Source organism: Gallinula chloropus (assembly GCF_964237585.1).
Source record: "Gallinula chloropus genome assembly, chromosome: 26".
Classification (NCBI taxonomy): domain Eukaryota; kingdom Metazoa; phylum Chordata; class Aves; order Gruiformes; family Rallidae; genus Gallinula; species Gallinula chloropus.
The window spans coordinates 6,409,755-6,430,595 of record NC_140111.1 but is presented as its reverse complement, the minus strand read 5'-3'; the positions used below and the strand labels follow the sequence as shown (position 1 = coordinate 6,430,595).

The 20,841-nt window shown below is 41.2% G+C and overlaps 1 protein-coding gene across 1 annotated transcript in view; it reads left to right on the top strand.

Moving 5' to 3' along the window:
• Positions 1-8,445: 8,445 nt before the first annotated feature.
• LOC311201127 (alpha-2-macroglobulin-like protein 1) overlaps positions 8,446-20,841 on the top strand; it is a gene marked incomplete at its 5' end in the record, with an annotated part of 29,017 nt that continues 16,621 nt past the window's right edge. Inside the window, one exon of the mRNA XM_084275430.1 lies at positions 8,446-8,588. Within this exon, the coding sequence (XP_084131556.1) occupies positions 8,446-8,588 (143 nt within the window). The remainder of the gene's footprint in view (positions 8,589-20,841) is intronic.

The following is a 20,841-nucleotide window of genomic DNA, read 5'->3' as shown; positions in this document are numbered from 1 at the left end:
CTATCCACTTTTGGCTTAAATATTCCTTTAAAGCATCTGCTCCCCAATGGGTTTTATCATGTTCTTTCTTAACCAAATTCCAAATGAGATTGGAGGGTCTAATTATCCTTCCATCCTCTAAAAGTGCCCATCCTTTAGAGGGGATTTGTACTTTAAGTTCTGACATGAATTCCTGATCTGATTTAGAATATTTAACATTTTCCTGATCACATAATTCAAGTTCATAGTCTTTACTGGTTGGAACCAGAGTTAAAATTTGATTTCCAGATGTCCTTTCTGCAGCCTGCTGAGCTTCATGATCGGCCAGTCTGTTACCTTTTTCTGGATCAGTGTTACTTTTGGTATGTCCCCGACAGTGCAGAATGGCAACCCTGGCTGGTGGCTGTACTGCTTCTAATAAGGGAAGTATTTCTCCTGCATGCTTAATGTGTTTCCCTTGACTTGTTAAAAGTCCACGTTCTTTCCAAATCGCTCCATGGGCAGCACAGCTCCAAAAGCATTCTTGGAGTCTGTCCATATATTTATCCTTTCTCCTGCTGCAAGTTCCAGTGCTGTGGTGAGGGCACTGATTTCTGCTTTTTGGGCTGAAGTTCCAATAGGTAAAGGATTTGATTCTCTTACCTGGTCAGTAGTGGTCACTGCATACCCAGCCTTAGGGATTCCTTGTCAGACGAAACTGCTGCCGCCTGTGAACCAGGAATCTTGGGCACCTTCTAAAGGTTCTTCCTTCAAATCAGGTCTGCTAGAATACACAGCTTCCATAGTCTCCAAGCAATCGTGTACCAGTGGTTCGGTTGTAGTTTCACTGAGAAAAGCAGCTGGCTTCACAGTGTTAGTTACTTTAATCACAGTGTCATCAGACTCCACAAGAATTGCTTGATATGTCAGAAATCTGGATGGGGAAAGCCAATGACTTCCCTTTTGTTGCAGAAGAGCAGACACAGTGTGAGAGACCATTGGTGTTATCTTCTGTCCTAAAGTGAATTTCTGGGTTTCTTCAATGTTAAGAATCCCAGCAGCTCCTGCTCGTGAACACCCTGGCCATCCCTTGCTCACTTCATCTAGCTGTTTAGAGAAGTTTGCCACCGCTCTTTTATAAGGTCCTAAATGCTGAGCCAGGGTTCCCAGGGCTACTCTTTGTTTCTCATGTGAGAAGAGCAAGAAGGGTTTAGTCACATGCGGTAGCCCTAAGGCTGGAGCTCTCATGAGTTCCTTTTTTACTGTATTAAAAACGTTCTGAGCCTCTTTTGTCCACACCAGTTCTTCTCCGATCTCTTTCCAGTGCAGAATCACACAACCCAGGGGGCTTTCCTTAGGGATTTCGCTGCTTTGTTTCCCTCCCATCCTTAGTCAGAGTTACCTCTCAACCCCCATCTTTAAGGAGAACATTAAATACATTCCACACCGATTACACCAAAAAGAAAACAAACTGTAGATTTCTATCAGGTCATTTTCTCTCTCTCACAGACACGCTGTGACTCGGGCACTCCCCACTCACACCAGAGTCAGCTCATTCCACTCACACCAACCGCTCGTCAAATCCAAATCCCTTTTCACAAGTCAGTTCCTTGTAACAATATCCAAAGTTCAGAGCAATCACTCAGTGCCACCAGAGCAGCATTGGGACTCAAACCCTGGTCTCCCTGTGACAGGCAGGAGCTCTCTCACTGACCGCAGAGCAGCACGCTGTGACAGAAGTTGGCAGCAGGACTCCACACTCACCTTGTGATTACTGAAACGCCTCGGTCACACTGCACAAGATCTTTATATGATAAATCCAAACCAGAACAATGCTCACTCAATACAGTTATGGAGATTCTGATTGTTAGCGGCATTTACAGGCTACTAACCAGGTGTATACAATCAGGCACCAGTGACCTGGGATACGACACTCGCCTGGGATGTCTCCCAACTGCCTACAGTATCCCCAGACGACCGGTCTCCAGAAACCAAATGCCAAGATACCCAAGTACACCAGATACAGACGGGCATCCACCACACCAGGAGCTCAAATAAAGTTAAAGGAACACCTTAACAATGGGAGGATGGTCCTGGTCTGCTGTTGCAGTGAGCCGGGCAGGGCGCGGAGTCCCTGCGGGAAATCCCAGGGCGTGCCTGGGGAGTCCTGTTCCTCACTGGGTCCTGCAGCCCAGCAGAGAGGGTCCCATCTGGGTGCCAAAGTGATGCCTCGGAAAGCTGGAATCCAAACTCACCAGCCTTGGTGACTGTAAAGCAGGGATCCTTTATTGTAGCTCTGGGCACACAGGGGATCGCTTCTCCCAGTGTGTATGCCCATTAGAGCCAAATTTCTCCTATTTATACAGATTAACTCTACATATTCATTCTAATTTCTAGGGAAAGGCAGAGTTATGCAAATTATTTGTAAGAAGTCATTTCTCTTAATTCCCCACAGATAGAGCATGCTCAGTGACAGCCAGGGGGTCCCTCGGTGGTCCCCAGGGGTGAAGGCTGAATGCCCTCCTTGCTCCCAGCGCACGTTCCCCACGTCTCCTCTCCATGCTTTTCTGGGCTCCCAACACCTGCACCAACTAGTTAGTTTTTTACTGAAAACATGATTACAGCCTGTCGTGGTTTTACCCCGGCTGAGAGCCGAGATCCACGCAGCTGCCTGCTCCTTAATTGAAACGAGCAGGGAAAGAGTGAAGAGCGGATGAGGTGAGAGGCAAGGGAAGGGAAAGGAAAGGGGCAAATAACAACCCCAAAACCAAGACACTAAGAGGCCCATGGGTTGGGATAAGGATAGTTTACTAAGATAACAGAAAGATACAATATAACAATGCTAACAGGACTTCAGAGCAAAAACACATGAAGCTGTTGATACACAATGCAGTTTCTCACCGAACCACATAACTCAGGCTGTGCCACCCAGAGCCGTCCTGGAACCCAACCTTCCTCCAAGAATTGTGCGTCCCGGAGCCGCCCCTGCTCTTTCCTCATCAGCCCCCCGATATCCTGGGCAGGACATAATTGGCATGGAATACTCTTTTTGGCCAGTTTGGGTCACGTGTCCTGGCTTCGCCCCTCCTTTCTCATGAATAGAGAAATACGAAGAGCTGAGAAAGTCCTTGACTGTCTGACAGCAGCTAAAACCATCAGGGTGTTATCAGCACTGCTTTCATTTTAACTCTCAAACACAGCATTCCATCCTCTGCTACAAATGAAGTTAGTTCTATCCTGACCAAAACCAGGACATTATCCACCCCTTATTCCATTCCATTTACGTCATGACCAGATCCAACCATTTCTTCTGGGTACGAGCAGTTTCTTGTTTCAGACACACATATATGCATGTACACATGTATACGCACACATGTGCATACAGGGATTATTCCCTTAGTCTATGGACCATTCCTCTGCATTTGTTGAGTGAATGAACATTTAGTCCATGATGATTTTCAGGCTTCATTCGTTGTAACAGTCTCTCATGGTGTCAGTATGCGCCATTGGATCGTTGCGTGCTGCATCTCGGGCTCTCGACCAATACACCTGATATGGTCAATGTTCATAGTCTGTGAATCCAAGATGCTCATTTTCAAAGGGAAGGAGGAAAAAGTTCTTGGAACACCAGGTCTTGGTCCCGTCATCCTTCATTGACTTGTTATAACTCCGGCTGTGACTCCATTAGTACAACATACAACAACATACAGCAATAATAGCAATAATGAATGTACAGTAATGGGTTATTTAGCAATTATAATAATAGAATTTCTACCTTATTAATTATATTGGCTATTCTCACCTAAAATCAAATCCCTTTGAGGTACACATCGAATTTCTCCATCCTCCTGCATTACCCACCAAGTACAACCAGGTCCTTGAGCAAAAACAATCCCAGACATGGGTTTACCTTTGCCTGAAGCAGGGATGACCCAAACTGTCTTACCTAATATACTCTTCATATGCACCACTGGGACTCTGTCTCCTTCTACAGTGTGTGGAAATTTTGACTGGGCAGGACCAGCTCGATTGGTGGATCCCCTAGAGTTAACCAACCACATGACTTTGGCTAAATGTGTATCCCAATGTTTGAATGTTCCACCACCCATCGCTTTCAGGGTAGTCTTTAAGAGCCCATTATATCGTTCAATTTTCCCAGAGGCTGGTGCATGATAAGGAATGTGGTACACCCACTCAATGCCATGCTCTTTGGCCCAGGTGTCTATGACAGCGTTTCGGAAATGAGTCCCGTTGTCTGACTCGATTCTTTCTGGGGTGCCGTGTCGCCATAGGACTTGCCTTTCCAGGCCCAGGATTGTATTCCGGGCAGTGGCATGTGGTAAGGGATATGTTTCTAGCCAGCCAGTGGTCGCCTGCACCATCGTAAGCACGTAACGTTTGCCATGGCGGGTTCGTGGGAGGGTGATGTAATCAATCTGCCAGGCCTCCCCATATTTATATTTCATCCACCTTCCTCCATACCAAAGTGGCTTTAACCTCTTAGCTTGCTTGATTGTGGCACACGTCTCACACTCATGGATAACTTGTGCAATAGCATCCATGGTTAAGTCCACCCCTCGATCCTGAGCCCATCTATATGTTGCATCTCTCCCTTGATGACCTGAGGAATCATGAGCCCATTGAGCTATGAATAATTCACCTTTACATTGCCAGTCTAGATCTACCTGAGCCACTTCAATGCTAGCAGCCTGATCTGCCTGATGGTTGTTTTGATGTTCCTCTACGGCCCAACTGGTACATGGGCGTCAACATGACGTACCTTTGCAACCAGCTTCTCTAACTGGGCAGCAATAACTTGCCATAAGTCAGCAGCCCATATGGGTTTGCCTCTACGCTGCCAGTTGTTCTTTTTTCACTGCTGCAACCACCCCCACAGAGCATTAGCTACCATCCATGAAACAGTATAAAGGTAGAGGATTGGCCACTTTTCTCTCTCAGCAATGTCCAGGGCTAACTGGATGGCCTTCACCTCAGCAAACTGGCTTGATTTACCTTTTTCTTCAGTGGCTTCTGCTACTCGTCTTGTGGGACTCCATACAGCAGCTTTCCATCTTCGATGCCTTCCCACAAGGCGACAGGAGCCATCAGTGAAAAGGGCATATTGCTTCTCATTCTCTGGCAGTTTGTTGTAAGGTGGGGCTTCTTCAGCTCGTGTTACCTCCTCATCCTCTGGTGACATCCCAAAATCTTTGCCTTCTGGCCAGTCTGTGATCTCTTCCACAATACCTGGGCGATTAGGGTTTCCTATTCGAGCCCGCTGAGTAATTAGTGCAACCCCCCTTGCTCCACGTAGCATCAGTGGCCCGACTCCAAAACCTCAGCGGTTGACTTTGAGTCTCCCCTTGTGCTTTCTGCCAGAGACTCCAGGTAGGGCCATTCTTCCCAACTGCTGTGTAAAGCACATTTTTAACATCTGTCCCTGTCTGGACAGGCCCAAGGGCCACTGCATGGACTATCTCGCGTTTGATCTGCTCAAAGGCTTGTTGCTGCTCAGGGCCCCATTGGAAATCATTCTTCTTCCGAGTCATGTGGTAGAGTGGGCTCACAATGAAACTGTAGTTTGGGACATGCATTCTTCAAAAACCTATAACACCTAAGAAAGCTTGTGTTTCCTTTTTGTTACTTGGTGGAGACATAGCTGCTATTTTATTGATAATGTCCATTGGGATCTGACGATGCCCATCCTGCCATTTTATTCCTAAAAACTGTATTTCTTGCGTAGGCCCCTTGACTTTACTTTGTTTTATAGCAAGACCAGCTTCTAAAAGGATTTGAATTATCCTTTTTCCTTTCTCAAATACTTCCTTTGCTGTATTGCCCCATACAATGATGTCATCAATATACTGCAGGTGCTCTGGGGCTTCACCCTTTTCCAGTGTAGTCGGAATTAGTCCATGGCAGATGGTGGGGCTGTGTTTCCACCCCTGGGGCAGACGATTCCGTGTATATTGGATGCCTCTCCAAGTGAAAGCAAACTGTGGCCTGCACTCTGGCGCCAGTGGTATTGAGAAGAAAGCATTTGCAATGTCAGTTGTGGTGTACCACTTGGCTGCCTTTGATTCCAGTTCATACTGCAGTTCCAGCATGTCCGGTACAGCAGCACTCATACCTGGAGTGACTTCATTTAGGCCACGATAATCCACTGTCAGCCTCCACTCTCCATCAGACTTCCGCACTGGCCATATGGGACTGTTAAAGGGTGAGCGGGTTCGGCTGATCACTCCTTGACTCTCCAGTTGATGAATCAGCTTATGGATGGGGATCAGGGAGTCTCGGTTAGTACGGTATTGTCTTCTGTGCACCGTCATCGTAGCAATTGGCACTTGCTGTTCTTCGACCTTCAACAACCCCACAACAGAAGGATCCTCCGAGAGTCCAGGCAAGGCATGCAATTGTTCAATGTCTTCTGTCTCCAAAGCAGCTATTCCAAAACCCCACCGGTACCCTTTTGGGTCTTTGAAATACCCTCTATAGAGATAATCTATACCTAAAATGCACGAAGCTTCTGGGCCAGTCAGAATGAGGTGTTTCTCCCAGTCCTTCCCAGTTAGGCTCACTTCAGCCTCTAACACAGTCAATTGTTGGGATCCCCCTGTCACTCTGGAAATAGAAACAGGTTCTGCCCCTACATGATTCAATGGCATTAGCGTACACTGGGCAGCAGTATCCACCAGAGCCTTGTACTCTTGTGGGTCTGAGAGCCAGGCCATCGGATTCGCACAGTCCAATAAACACTGTTATCCCTCTCCTCCACCTGGCTGGAGGCAGGGTCCCTCTATTGTTGCTGATTGTATTTGCAGCATTCTTCCTGGCAGAATCTCATTGTGCAATTGTTTTACCCCGCAGCTCATTTACTCATGTCTCACGATCTGCACCCAGATAGACTGCTTTGGCAGAGGTTAAACCCCCTTGCGTTCAAACCGACGTCAGATTGCTATGGGTGGCCTGGGGCAGCTGGGCTTAACCCCTGAGTGATGTCCAATTAGGTGCTTTATCGTGAGGAGGTCTTCACAATTCTCGGGAACAGAATTAAGACTCAAAATGAAGTCAAGGTTTAAGTTACTTTACTTGGCCTGCAACAAGTGTGCAGGAGAAGGGGGGGAATAGGGAAGAGAAAGAGAAAAGAGTGAGAAAGAGAGTGAGAGAGAGAGAGATTGCAATATCTACCACCACGGAGCTGAGATGTCCCATCAGTCTGAATTGACTTCACGTCAGACGGGGGTGGGGTTTCATTAGTTGCTACTTGTCATGGTTCAGCGCTGGGTGCATGGGGCATTGCTCCACTGCAGACATGCACACTAACGTGGTAGTTCTTCTTGGTTATATACAGTTCAATGTTACTGATTCATTAGGTTACCTCATACACCTGTACATATTCATAACCTGTCCCGCTTCGTATTAAAATGAGTTCCAAGAAGTGATTTCCATCAGCTCCTCCCCGCTGCGCCTGCGCACTGCTGTTTGGTGTTGGTGGTTGAGGGTCATGGGGATGAAGTCGGATGGCTCCTCCGAAGGCAAGTAACCTTCTGTTTTGCGCAGACTCAGACAAAAACTGAACCCTTGACTCTGATCCAAACTACAAGTTTGGTTTCAGCAGGTTTTGTGTACCTTCAAGGACAAGGGGGAGCTTGAACTAGTTACAATGAAATGCTTTGCCTGCATTTGTGACCAATTCGAGACAAGCAAGGAATTCATCGAACAGATCAGGAGGAGGGGGGTACTGGAAATTGTCAAAGAAGTCATTTTATTTCCACAGAGCACATAGTCCTTGGATGTGTAATTTACTTAAAATACGGTGTTAGACTCAAACTTACGTCCTAATTGATGTTTCTTTGCCACGAGGGAGAGAGACGGGACACAGCTTGATGCAAGCAAGAGTCGATTTATTGTTAAGAATCATTCCTTTTTATATGCTCTGCAGACGGCTGCTTACTTTCAAACATAGGGTGTTCGTGGGCTACATCTGATTGGTCAACGTTTTGCTATCACAGCAGCATCTCTATCTTACCATGGTAATAGGAACTCTAAAACCTCATCGGATAGCAGATATACCTTAACAATAGAGGACACTTTTTACTAGAGCCTGCCCAATCAGGGGGCCGGCAACGATGCTGCCACCTTGTTTACTAAGTAGAGGAGGACAAGGAAGAGGATGAAATGGAGGATGATGAGGACAAGAGGAAGAAGGATCCAAGAAGGAATATGAAAAGGAGAAGGAGGTGCAAGTGGAGGTGGAGGAGGAGGCGTAGAAGGAGAAAGACGGACAATGAACAGTAATAGGAGGAATATTAAGGAAGAATATAGGTAAGTGGAGGAAGAATTTGAGGAAGAGAATGAGTCAGACAAAGAAGAGGTTGAGAAAGAGGAAGAAGAGGACGAAAAGAAAGAAGATTCCAGAAAGTAATACAGAGAAGAATATGAGGAGGAGGTGGATGCAGAGGTGGAGGAGCACGGACAGTGAATAGTATGAAGAGGAATAATAAGGAAGAATACAGGCAAGTGGAGGAGGACATGGAGGAGGATGTGATGGAGGAAGAAAAGGAAGAAGAATGCAAGAAGGAATATGAGGAGAAGAAGGAGTTGGACATTCAGGTGGAGGAAGAGTTGGAGTAGGAGGAAGACAGACAATGAAGAGTAGGAGGTGGAATACTTATAAGGAACTAAAGATATGAGATGGAAAACTACAGGGATGAGAAAGAGACAGAGGAAGAATAGGTTGAAAAAGAGGAAGGACTAGGAGAATGAAGATTCCAGAAAGGAATACTGAGAAGAATATGAGGAGGTGGTGGCGGAGGAGGAGGAGGACGGAGAATGAACAGTACGAAGAGGAATAATGAGGAAGAATACAGGTAAGAAGAGGAGGACAAGGAGGAGGATGAGATGGAGGAAAATGAGGACAAGGAGGAGGAAGAATCCAAGAAGGAATAGGAAAAGGAGAAGGAGGTGCAAGTGGAGGAGAAGGAGGAGGCAAGTAGGATGGAAGCAAACAATGAACAGTATGAGGAGGAATATTAAGGAGGAATACAGGTAAAGTGGAGGAAGAATACGTGGATGAGGATGAGACAGACAAAGAAGAAGCTGAGAAAGAGGAAGAAGAGGACGAGGAGAAAGAAGATTCCAGAAAGGAATACAAAAAATGTTATGAGGAGGAGGAGGAGGTGGAGGCAGAGGCAGAGGAGCACAGACAATGAACAGTATGAGGAGGAATAATAAGGACAAATAGAGGTAAGTAGAGGAGGACTAAGAGCAGGAGAAAGATGCGATGGAGGAAGAAGAGAAAGAGAAGGAAGAAGAATCTAAGAAGGAATATGAGGAGGAGGAGAAGGAGGTGGAGGAGGAGGAAGACAGACAACGAAGAATAAGAGGAGGAATACTTATAAGTAACTAAAGGTAAGAGGTGGAAAACTACAAGGATGAGAATGAGACAGAGGAAGAGGAGGTTGAAAAGGAGGAAGAAGAGGATGAGGAGAAAGAAAATTCTAGAAAGGAATACTGAGAAGAATATGAGGAGGATGAGGAGGTTGAGGCAGAGGTGGAGGAGCACGGACAGTGAACATTATGAGGAGGAATACTAAGGAGGAACACAGATAAGAGAAAGAAGGAATATGAGGAGGAGGATGATACATACTAAGAAGAGATTGATAAAGATGAAAAACAGGACTGGGAGAAATGAAGATTCAGGAAAGGAATACTGAGAAGAGTATTAGAAGGCAGAGGAGATGGAGGTGGAGGTGCACGGGGAATGAAGAATATGAGGAGGACTACTAATGATCAATACAGGTAAGCAGAGCAGGATAAGGAGGAGGATGAGATGGAGGACGAAGAGAAAAAGGAGAAAGAAGAATACAAGAAGGAATATGAGGAGAAGGAGGAGGTGGAGGTTCTGATGGAGGAGGAGTCGGAGTGGGAGGAAGACAGACAATGAACAGTATGAGGAGGAATATTAAGGAGGAATACAGGTAAAGTGGAGGAAGAATACAGGAAGAGGATGAGACAGACAAAGAAGAGGTTGAGAAAGAGGAAGAAGAGGATGAGGAGAAAGAAGATTCCAAAAAGGAATACAGGGAGGAATATGAGGAAGAGAAGGATTAGGAGGCAGATTTGGAGGAGGACCGACAATGAACAGTATGAGGAGGAGGAAGACAGACAATGAACAAGATGAGGAGGAATACTAAGGAGGAACACAGGTAAGAGAAAGAGGGAACATGAGGAGGAGTGAGAGACAGTGGAAGAAATGGTTGTGAAGCAGGGAGAAGAGGACGAGGAGAATGAAGATTCCAGAAAGGAATAGTGAGAAGAATATGAGGAGGTGGAGGAGGTGGAGGCGGAGTTGGAGGAGGACTGACAATGAACAGTATGAGGAGGAATAATAAGGAAGAATACAGGTAAGATGAAGAGGACGATGAAGAGGATGAGATGGAGGAAGAAAAGGAAGAGGAGGAAGAAATATCCAATACGGAATACGAGGAGGAGGAGGAGGTGGAGGAGGAGGAAGACAGAATATGAAGAATAAGAGGAGGAATACTAAGGAGGAACTAAATCCAAGAAAAGGAATGATATGATGATGAAAATAGTACAGAGGAAGAAGAGTTTGAGAATGAGGAAGAAGAGGACGAGAAGGAATTATCCAGAGAGTTATACAGGGAGGAATATGAGGAAGAATAGGAGGAGGAATCCAAGGAGGAACATAAGAAGGAACACAAGAAGTAATACGAGGAGAAGGAGGAATGCAAGGAGGAACTGAGAAGGAATATGAGGAGGATGAGGAATACTTGGAGGTGGAGGAGGAGGCGGAGTATGGACAATGAACAGTATGAGGAGGTATAGGCTGAGGAAGAAGATGAGAAAAAAAAGACGAAAGAAAAAACGGCGACGAAAGAAAAATCGGAGGAAGAAAAAACGGAGATGAAAGAAAAAACGGCGACGAAAGAAAAAACGGCGACGAAAAAAACGAAGGAGAAAGAAAAAAACGCGATGAGAGAAAAAACGAAGGAAAAAGAAAAAACGTCGACGAAAGAAAAAACGAAGGTGAAAGAAAAAACGGCGACGAAAGAAAGAACAACGACGAAAGAAAAAATGAAGGAGAAAGAAAAATGGCGACGAAAGAAAAAACGAAGGAGATTGAAAAAACGGCGACGAAAGAAAAAACGGCGACGAAAGAAAAAACAAAGTAGAAAGAAAAAGCCGAAGAAAGAAAAAACAGAGACGAAAGAAAAAACGAAGGAGAAAGAAAAAACGAACGAGAAAGAAAAATCGAATGAGGAAGAAAAAACAGCGACGAAATAAAAAACGGCGACGAAAGAAAAAACGAAGGAGAAAGAAAAAACGAAGGAGAAAGAAAAAAAGGCGACAAAAGAAAAAACGGAGAAGAAAAAAACAAAGGAGAAAGAAAAAACGACGACGAAAGAAAAAACAACAACGAAAGAAAAAAAAAGAGAAGAAAGAAAATACGAATGAGAAAGAAAAAACGGCGACGAAAGAAAAAAAGGAGAAAGAAAAAACTGCGACCAAAGAAAAAATGGTGACAAAAGAAAAAACGGCGATGAAAGAAAAATCGGAGGAAGAAAAAACGGCGACGAAAGAAAAAAAGGTGACGAATAAAAAAAATGGAGAAAGAAAAAAAGGCGACTAAAGAAAAGAAGAAAGAGAAAGAAAAAACAAAGGAGAAAGAAATAACAAAGGAGAAAGAAAAAAGGCGACGAAAGAAAAAACGAAGGAGTAAGAAAAAACAACGATGAAAGAAAAAACAAAGGAGAAAGAAAAAACATTGACGAAAGAAAAAACGGCGATGAAAGAAAAAACGAAGGAGAAAGAAAAAATGGCGACGAAAGAAGAAACGAAGGAGAAAGAAAAAACGGCGATGAAAGAAACGAAGGAGAAAGAAAAAACGGCGACGAAAGAAAAAAGAGCGACGAAAGGAAAAAAGGAGAATGAAAAAACGTCGACGAAAGAAAAAACGAAGAAGAAAGAAAAAATGGTGACGATAGAAAAACAAAGGAGAAAGAAAAAATGCTGAAGAAAGAAAAAATGAAGGGAAAAAAAGGCGACAAAAGAAAAAACGAAGGAGAAAGAAAAAAGTAGGAGAATGGAAAAACGAAGGAGAAAGAAAAAACGGCAAAGAAAGAAAAAACAAAGGAGAAAGAAAAAACGGCGACGAAAGAAAACATGAAGGAGAAAGAAAAAACGAAGGAGAAAGAAAAAACAATGAAAGAAAAAACGGAGAAGAAAGAAAAAACAAAGTAGAAATAAAATACGACGAATAAAGAAAAAACGGCGACGAAAGAAAAAACTAAGGAGAAAGAAAAAACTGCGACGAAAGAAAAACAATGATGAAAGAAAAAACAAAGAAAAAAGAAAAATCTGCGAAGAAGAAAGAAAAAAAGGCGACGAAAGAAAAAACGAAGGAGAAATAAAAAACGTCGACGAAAGAAAAAACGAAGGAGAAAGAAAACACGGAGACATAAGAAAAGACGAAGGTGAAAGACGAAACAGCGACAAAAGAAAAAACGAAGGAGAAAGAAATAACAAAGGAGTAATATAAAACTGCGACGAAAGAAAAAACGAAGGTGAAAGACGAAACGGCGACGAAAGAAAAAATGAAGGAGAAAGAAGAAATGGCGACGAAAGAAAAAATGAAGGTGAAAGACGAAACGGCGACAAAAGAAAAAACGAAGGAGAAAGAAATAACAAAGGAGAAAGAAAAAACGGCGACGAAAGAAAAAACGAAGGAGAAAGGAAACACGGTGACATAAGAAAAAACGAAGGAGAAAGAAAAAACAGCGATGAAAGAAAAAATGAAGGAGAAAGAAAAAACGGCGACGAAAGAAAAAATGAAGGAAAAATAACAACGACGAAAGAAAAAATGAAGGAGAAAGATAAAACGGCGAAGAAAGAAAAAACGAAAGAGAAAGAAAAAAAAAGGAGAAAAAAACGGCGATGAAAGAAAAAACGGAGAAGAAAGAAAAAACAAAGGAGAAAAAAAATACGACAAAAGAAAAAACGGCGACGAAAGAAAAAACAAAGGAGAAAGAAAATACGAATGAGAAAGAAAAAATGGCGAAGAAAGAAAAAAAGCAACGAAAAAAATGAAGGAGAAAGAAAAAATGGCAACTAAAGAAAAAACGGCGACGAAAAAAAACAAAGGAGAAAGAAAAAACGGCGACGAAAGAAAAAACGAAAGAAAAAGAAAAAACGGCGACAAAAGAAAAAACGAAGGATAAAGAAAAAACAGCGACGAAAGAAAGAACAACAATGAAAGAAAAAACGAAGGAGAAACAAAAACGGTGACGAAAGTAAAACGGCGATGAAAGAAAGAACGAAGTAGAAAGAAAAATGCCGAATAAAGAAAAAACGGCGACGAAAGAAAAAACGAAGGAGAAAGTAAAAACAAATGAGAAAGAAAAAACGAATGAGGATGAAAAAACAACGAAGAAAGAAAAATTGGTGACAAAAGAAAAAACGAAGGAGAAAGAAAATACGAAGGAGAAAAAAAACAAAGAAAGAAAATATGACAACGAAAGAAAAAACGAAAAAGAAACAACGGCGACGAAAGAAAAAACGAAGAAAGAAAAAACTGCGACGAAAGAAAAAACGAAGGAGAAAGAAAAAACGGCGACAAAAAAAAACGATGGAGAAAGATAAAACGGCGACGAAAGAAAAAAACGAAGGAAAAACTGCGACGAAAGAAAAAACGGCGACGAAAGAAAAAACGAAGGAGAAAGAAAAAACGGCGACAAAAAAAAACGATGGAGAAAGATAAAATGGCGACGAAAGAAAAAACGAAGGAGAAAGAAAAAACGTAGACAAAAGGAAAAACGGAACAGAAAAAAAGAAGAAAAAATGACAACAAAAGAAAAAACGACGAAAGAAAAAACAGAGGAGAAAGAAAATACAAATGAGAAAGAAAAACGGCGACGAAAGAAAAAAAGGAGAAAGAAAAAACTGCGACCAAAGAAAAAATGGCGACGAAAGAAAAAAAGGAGAAAGAATAAACTGCGATGAAAGAAAAAAACGGTGACGAAAGAAAAAACGGCATCGAAAGAAATATTGGAGGAAGAAAAAACGGCGATGAAAGAAAAAACAAAGTAGAAAGAAAAAACAGAGGAGAAAGAAATAACAAAGGAGAATGAAAAAAGGCGATGAAAGTAATAACGGAGTAAGATAAAACGGCGACGAAAGATAAACCGAAGGAGAAAGAAAAAACGGCGACAAAAGAAAAAACGAAGGAGAAAGAAAAAACGGCGACGAAAAAAAATGAAGGAGAAAGAAAAAATGGTGAAGAAAGAAAAAATGAAGGAAAAAAAGGAGACAAAAGAAAAAACGAAGGAGAAAGAAAAAACAAAGGAGGAAGAAAAAACGGAGGAAGAAAAATGGCGACGAAAGAAAAAACGAAGGAGAAAGAAAAAACTGCGACGAAAGGAAAAACGGCAACGAAAGAAAAAACGAAGGAGACAGAAAAAACCGCGACGAGAGAAAAAAACGAAGGAAAAAGAAAAAACGGCGATGAAAGAAAAAAAGAAGGATAAAGAAAAAAGGCGACGAAAGAAAAAATGAAGGAGAAAGAAAAAACAGCGACGAAAGAAAAAATGAAGGAGAAAGAAAAAGCGGCGACGAAAGAAAAAATGAAGGAGAAAGAGAAAACGGCGACAAAAAAAAAACGGAGAAAGAAAAAACCGCTACGAGAGAAAAAACGAAGGAAAAAGAAAAAATGGCGATGAAAGAAAAAAAGAAAGATAAAGAAAAAACGGCGACGAAAGAAAAATCGAAGAATAAAAAACGGCTACGAAAGAAAAAATGAAGGTGAAAGAAAAAACGGCGACGAAAGAAAGAACAACGACTAAAGAAAAAACGAAGGAGAAAGAAAAACGGCAAGAAAAAACGGTGACGAAAGAAAGAACAAAGGAGAAAGAAAAAACGGTAACGAAAGAAAAAACAAAGTAGAAAGAAAAATGCCAAAGAAAGAAAGAAACGGCGACGAAAGAAAAAACGAAGGAGAAAGAAAAAAACGAATGAGAAAGAAAAAACGAATGAGGATGAAAAAACAGCGAAGAAAGAAAAAATAGCGACAAAAGAAAAAACGAAGGAGAAAGAAAAAACGAAGGAGAAAAAAAAGGAGAAAATATGATGACGAAAGAAAAAACGGCGACGAAAGAAAAAACAGGAGAAAGAAAAAACTGCGATGAAAGAAAAACAACGATGAAAGAAAAAACAAAGAAAAAAGAAAAATCTGCGACGAAAGAAGAAACGGCGACGAAAGAAAAAACGAAGGAGAAATAAAAAACGTCGACGAAAGAAAAAACGAAGGAGAAAGAAAACACGGAGACATAAGAAAAAACGAAGGTGAAAGACGAAACGGCGACAAAAGAAAAAATGAAGGAGAAAGAAATAACAAAGGAAAAAGAAAAAACGGTGACGAAAGAAAAATCGAAGGAGAAAGAAAAAACGGCGACGAAAGAAAAACTGAAGGAGAAAGAAAAAACGGCGATGAAAAAAAATGAAGGAAAAATAACGGCGACAAAAGAAAAAACGAAGGAGAAAGAAAAAACGGCGACAAAAGAAAAAACGAAGGAGAAAGAAAAAACGGCAATGAAAGAAAAAACGAAAGAGAAAGAAAAAACTGCGACGAAAGAAATAACGGCGACGAAAGAAAACACGAAGGAGAAAGAAAAAACGAATGAGAAAGAAAAAAACGAATGAGGAAGAAAAAACAGCGACGAAAGAAAAAATGAAGGAGAATGAAAAAACGGTGACGACAGAAAAAATGGCGACGAAAGAAAAAATGAAGGAGAAAGAAAAAACGAAGGAGAAAGAAAAACCGAAGGAGAAAGAAAAAACGGCGACGGAAAAAATGAAGGAGATAGAAAATACGGCGACGAAAGAAAAAACGACGGAGAAAGAAAAAAAGGCGACGAAAGAAAAAATGAAGGAGAAAGAAAAAAGGCGATGAAAGAAAAAACGAAAGAAAGAAAAAAGGCGATGAAAGAAAAAACGAATGAGTATGAAAAAACGGCGACGAAACAAAAAACGGCGACGAAACAAAAAACGGCAACTAAAGAAAAGCGGGAGAAAGAATAAAAGGCGACTAAAGAAAAGACGAAAGAGAAAGAAAAAACGAAGGAGAAAGAAATAACAAAGGAGAAAGAAAAAAGGCGACGAAAGAAAAAACGAAGGAATAAGAAAAAACACCAACGAAAGAAAAAACGAAGGAGAAAGAAAAAACGGCGATGAAAGAAAAAACGGCGACGAAAGAAAAAACAGAGAAAGAAAAAACGGCGACAAAAAAAACGCAAGAAAAAATGGCGACGAAAGAAAAAACGAAGGAGAAAGAAAAAATGGCGACGAAAGAAGAAATGAAGGAGAAAGAAAAAACGGCGACGAAAGAAAAAACGGCGACGAAAGAAAAAACGACGACGAAAGAAAAAACAAAGGAGAAAGAAAAAACAGAGGAGAAAGAAATAACAAAGGAGAATTAAAAAAGGCGATGAAAGTAATAACGGAGTAAGATAAAACGGCGACGAAAGAAAAAACGAAGGAGAAAGAAAAAACTTTGATGAAAGAAAAAACGGCGACGAAAGAAAAAACGGCGATGAAAGTAAAAACGAAGGAGAAAGAAAAAACCGCGACGAGAGAAAAAACGAAGGAAAAAGAAAAAAAACGCGATGAAAGAAAAAAAGGAGGATAAAGAAAAAACGGCGACGAAAGAAAAAACAACGAAAGAAAAAACGAAGGAGAAAGAAAAACGGCGACGAAAGAAAAAACGGCGACGAAAGAAAGAAGGAGGAAGAAAAAACGGCGACGAAACAAAAACCGAAGGAGATTGAAAAAACGGCGACGAAAGAAAAAACGGCTAAGAAAGAAAAAACAAAGTAGAAAGAAAAATGCCGAAGAAAGAAAAAATGGAGACGAAAGAAAAAATGAAGGAGAAAGAAAAAACGAATGAGAAAGAAAAAACGAATGAGGAAGAAAAAACAGTGACGAAAGAAAAAACGGTGACGAAAGAAAAAACATAGGAGAAAGAAAATACGAATGAAAAAGAAAAAACGGCAACGAAAGAAAAAACGAAGGAGAAAGAAAAAACGGAGAAAGATAAAACGGCGACGAAAGAAAAAAAAAAGGAGAAAGAAAAAACGGCGACAAAAGAAAAAACGGAGAAAAAAAAACAAAGGACAAAGAAAAAACGACGACGAAAGAAAAAACAACGACGAAAGAAAAAACAGAGGAGAAAGAAAATACAAATGAGAAAGAAAAAACAGCGACGAAAGAAAAAAAGGAGAAAGAAAAAACTGCGACCAAAGAAAAAACGGCGACGAAAGAAAAAATGGCGACGAAAGAAAAATCGGAGGAAGAAAAAAAGGCGACTAAAGAAAAGAAGAAAGAGAAAGAAAAAACAAAGGAGAAAGAAATAACAAAGGAGAAAGAAAAAAGGCGACGAAAGAAAAAACGAAGGAGAAAGAAAAAACGGCGACGAAAGAAAAAACGTCGACAAAAGAAAAAACGGCAATGAAAAAAAAAAACGAAGGTGAAAGAAAAACGGCATCGAAAGAAAAAACGTTGAAAGAAAAAATGGCGAAGAAAGAAAAAACGGCGACGAAAGGAAAAAGGAAGTAGAAAGAAAACACGGAGACGTAAGAAAAAATGAAGGAGAAAAAAAATGGCGAATAAAGAAAAAACGGAGAAAGAAAAAACGGCGATGAAAGAAAAAATGAAGGAGAAAGAAAAAACGGTGACGAAAGAAAAAACGAAGCAGAAAGAAAAAATGGCGACGATAGAAAAAACAAAGGAGAAAGAAAAAATGCTGAAGAAAGAAAAAATGAAGGGAAAAAAGGCGACAAAAAAAATCGAAGGAGAAAGAAAAAACGAAGGAGAAAGAAAAAAAGTAGGAGAATGGAAAAACGAAGGAGATAGAACAAAGGAGGAAGAAAAAACGAAGGATGAAGAATAATGGCGACGAAAGGAAAAACGAAGGGGAAAGAAAAAACTGTGACAAAAGGAAAAACGGCAACGAAAGAAAAAACGAAGGAGAAAGAAAAACAACTACGAAAGAAAAAACGGCGACGAAAGAAAAAACGGCGACGAATGAAAAACGAAGGAGAAAGAAAAAATGGCGACGAAAGAAAAAACGAAGGAGAAAGAAAAAATGGCGACGAATGAAAAAACCAAGGAGAAAGAAAAAACAGCGAAGAAAGAAAAAACATTGAAAGAAAAAATGAAGGAGAAAGAAAAAACGGCAACGAAAGAAAAAACGAAGGAAAAATAATGGTGATGAAAGAAAAATGAAGGAGAAAGAAAAACGGCGAAGAAAGGAAAAACGAAAGAGAAAGAAAAAAAGAAGGTGAAAGAAAAAACGGCGATGAAAGAAAAATTGGAGAAGAAAGAAAAAACAAAGGAGAAAGAAAATACAACGACGAAAGAAAAAACAGCGACGAAAGAAAAAACAAAGGAGAAAGAAAATACGAATGAGAAAAAAAATGGCGAAGAAAGAAAGAACAGCAACGAAAGAAAAAACGAAGGAGAAAAAAAAAGGCGACTAAAGAAAAAATGGCGATTAAAAAAACGAAGGAGAAAGAAAAAAACGCGACGAGAGAAAAAACGAAGGATAAAGAAAAAACGGCGATGAAAGAAAAATGAAGGTGAAAGAAAAAACGGCGCCGAAAGAAAAAACGAAGGAGAAAGAAAAACGGCGACGAAAGAAAAAACGGCGACAAAACAAAAAACGAAGGAGATAGAAAAAACGGCGACGAAAGAAAAAACGGCTACGAAAGAAAAAACAAAGTAGAAAGAAAAATGCCGAAGAAAGAAAAAACGACGAAAGAAAAAACGAAGGAGAAAGAAAAAACGAATGAGAAAGAAAAAACGAATGAGGATGAAAAAACAGCGAAGAAAGAAAAAATGGCGACGAAATAAAAAACGAAGGAGAAAGAAAAAATGAAGGAGAAAAAAACAAAGGAGAAAGAAAATATGACGACGAAAGAAAAAACGGCGACGAAAGAAAAAACGGCGACGAAAGAAAACACGAAGGAGAAAGAAAAGACAAAAGAAAAAACAACGACAAAAGAAAAAACAGAGGAGAAAGAAAATACGAATGAGAAAGAAAAAACGGCGACGAAAGAAAAAATGAAGGTGAAAGAAAAAAAGGCGACGAAAGAAAGAACGACGAAAGTAAAAACGAAGAAGAAAAACGGCGACGAAAGGAAAAACGAAGGAGATTGAAAAAACGGCGACGAAAGAAAAAATGGTGACGAAAGTAAAAACGGCGTCGAAAGAAAAAACGGAGAAAGAAAAAACAGCGAATAAAGAAAAGACGAAAGAGAAAGAAAAAACGAAGGAGAAAGAAATAACAAAGGAGAAAGAAAAAAGGCGACGAAAGATAAAACAAAGGAGTAAGTAAAAACAACGAAGGAAAAAAAAACGAAGGAGAAAAAGCAGTGACGAAAGAAAAAACGAAGGAGAAAAAAAACGGCGACGAAAGAAAAAATGGCGACGAAAGTAAAAACGGCAACGAAAGAAAAAATGAAGGAGAAAGAAAAAACGACGAACAAAGAAAAAACGAAGGAGAAAGAAAAAACGGCGACGAAAGAAAAAACGGAGAAAGATAAAATGGCGAAGAAAGAAAAAACGGAGAAAGAAAAATGGCAACGAAAGAAAAAACGTCGACGAAAGAAAAACGGCGACGAAAAAAACGAAGGATAAACAAAAAATGGCGACGAAAGAAAAAAGAAGGAGTAAGAAAAAATGGCGATGAAGGAGAAAGAAAAAACGTCGACGATGCAGAAAGAAAAAACGAAGGAGAAAGAAAATACGGCGACGATGCAGAAAGAAAAAACGAAGGGGAAAGAAAAAACGGCGACGATGCAGAAAGAAAAAACGGCCTGTCCGGACAGGGACAGATGTTAAAAATGTGCTTTACACAGCAGTTGGGAAGAATGGCCCTACCTGGAGTCTCTGGCAGAAAGCACAAGGGGAGACTCAAAGTCAACCGCTGAGGTTTTGGAGTCGGGCCACTGATGCTACGTGGAGCAAGGGGGGTTGCACTAATTACTCAGCGGGCTCGAATAGGAAACCCTAATCGCCCACGTATTGTGGAAGTGATCACAGACTGGCCAGAAGGCAAAGATTTTGGGATGTCACCAGAGGATGAGGAGGTAACACGAGCTGAAGAAGCCCCACCTTACAACAAACTGCCAGAGAATGAGAAGCAATATGCCCTTTTCACTGATGGCTCCTGTCGCCTTGTGGGAAGGCATCGAAGATGGAAAGCTGCTGTATGGAGTCCTACAAGACGAGTAGCAGAAGCCACTGAAGGAAAAGGTGAATCAAGCCAGTTTGCTGAGGTGAAGGCCATCCAGTTAGCCCTGGACATTGCTGAGAGAGAAAAGTGGCTAATCCCCTACCTTTATACTGATTCATGGATGGTAGCTAATGCACTGTGGGGGTGGTTGCAGCAGTGAAAAAAGAACAACTGGCAGCGTAGAGGCAAACCCATATGGGCTGCTGACTTATGGCAAGATATTGCTGCCCGGTTAGAGAAGCTTGTTGCAAAGGTACATCATGTTGACGCCCATGTACCAAAGAGTTGGGCCGTAGAGGAACATCAAAACAACCATCAGGCAGATCAGGCTGCTAGCATTGAAGTGGCTCAGGTAGATCTAGACTGGCAATGTAAAGGTGAATTATTCATAGCTCGATGGGCTCATGATTCCTCAGGTCATCAAGGGAGAGATGCAACATATAGATGGGCTCAGGATCGAGGGGTGGACTTAACCATGGATGCTATTGCACAAGTTATCCATGAGTGTGAGACGTGTGCCACAATCAAGCAAGCTAAGAGGTTAAAGCCACTTTGGTATGGAGGACGGTGGATGA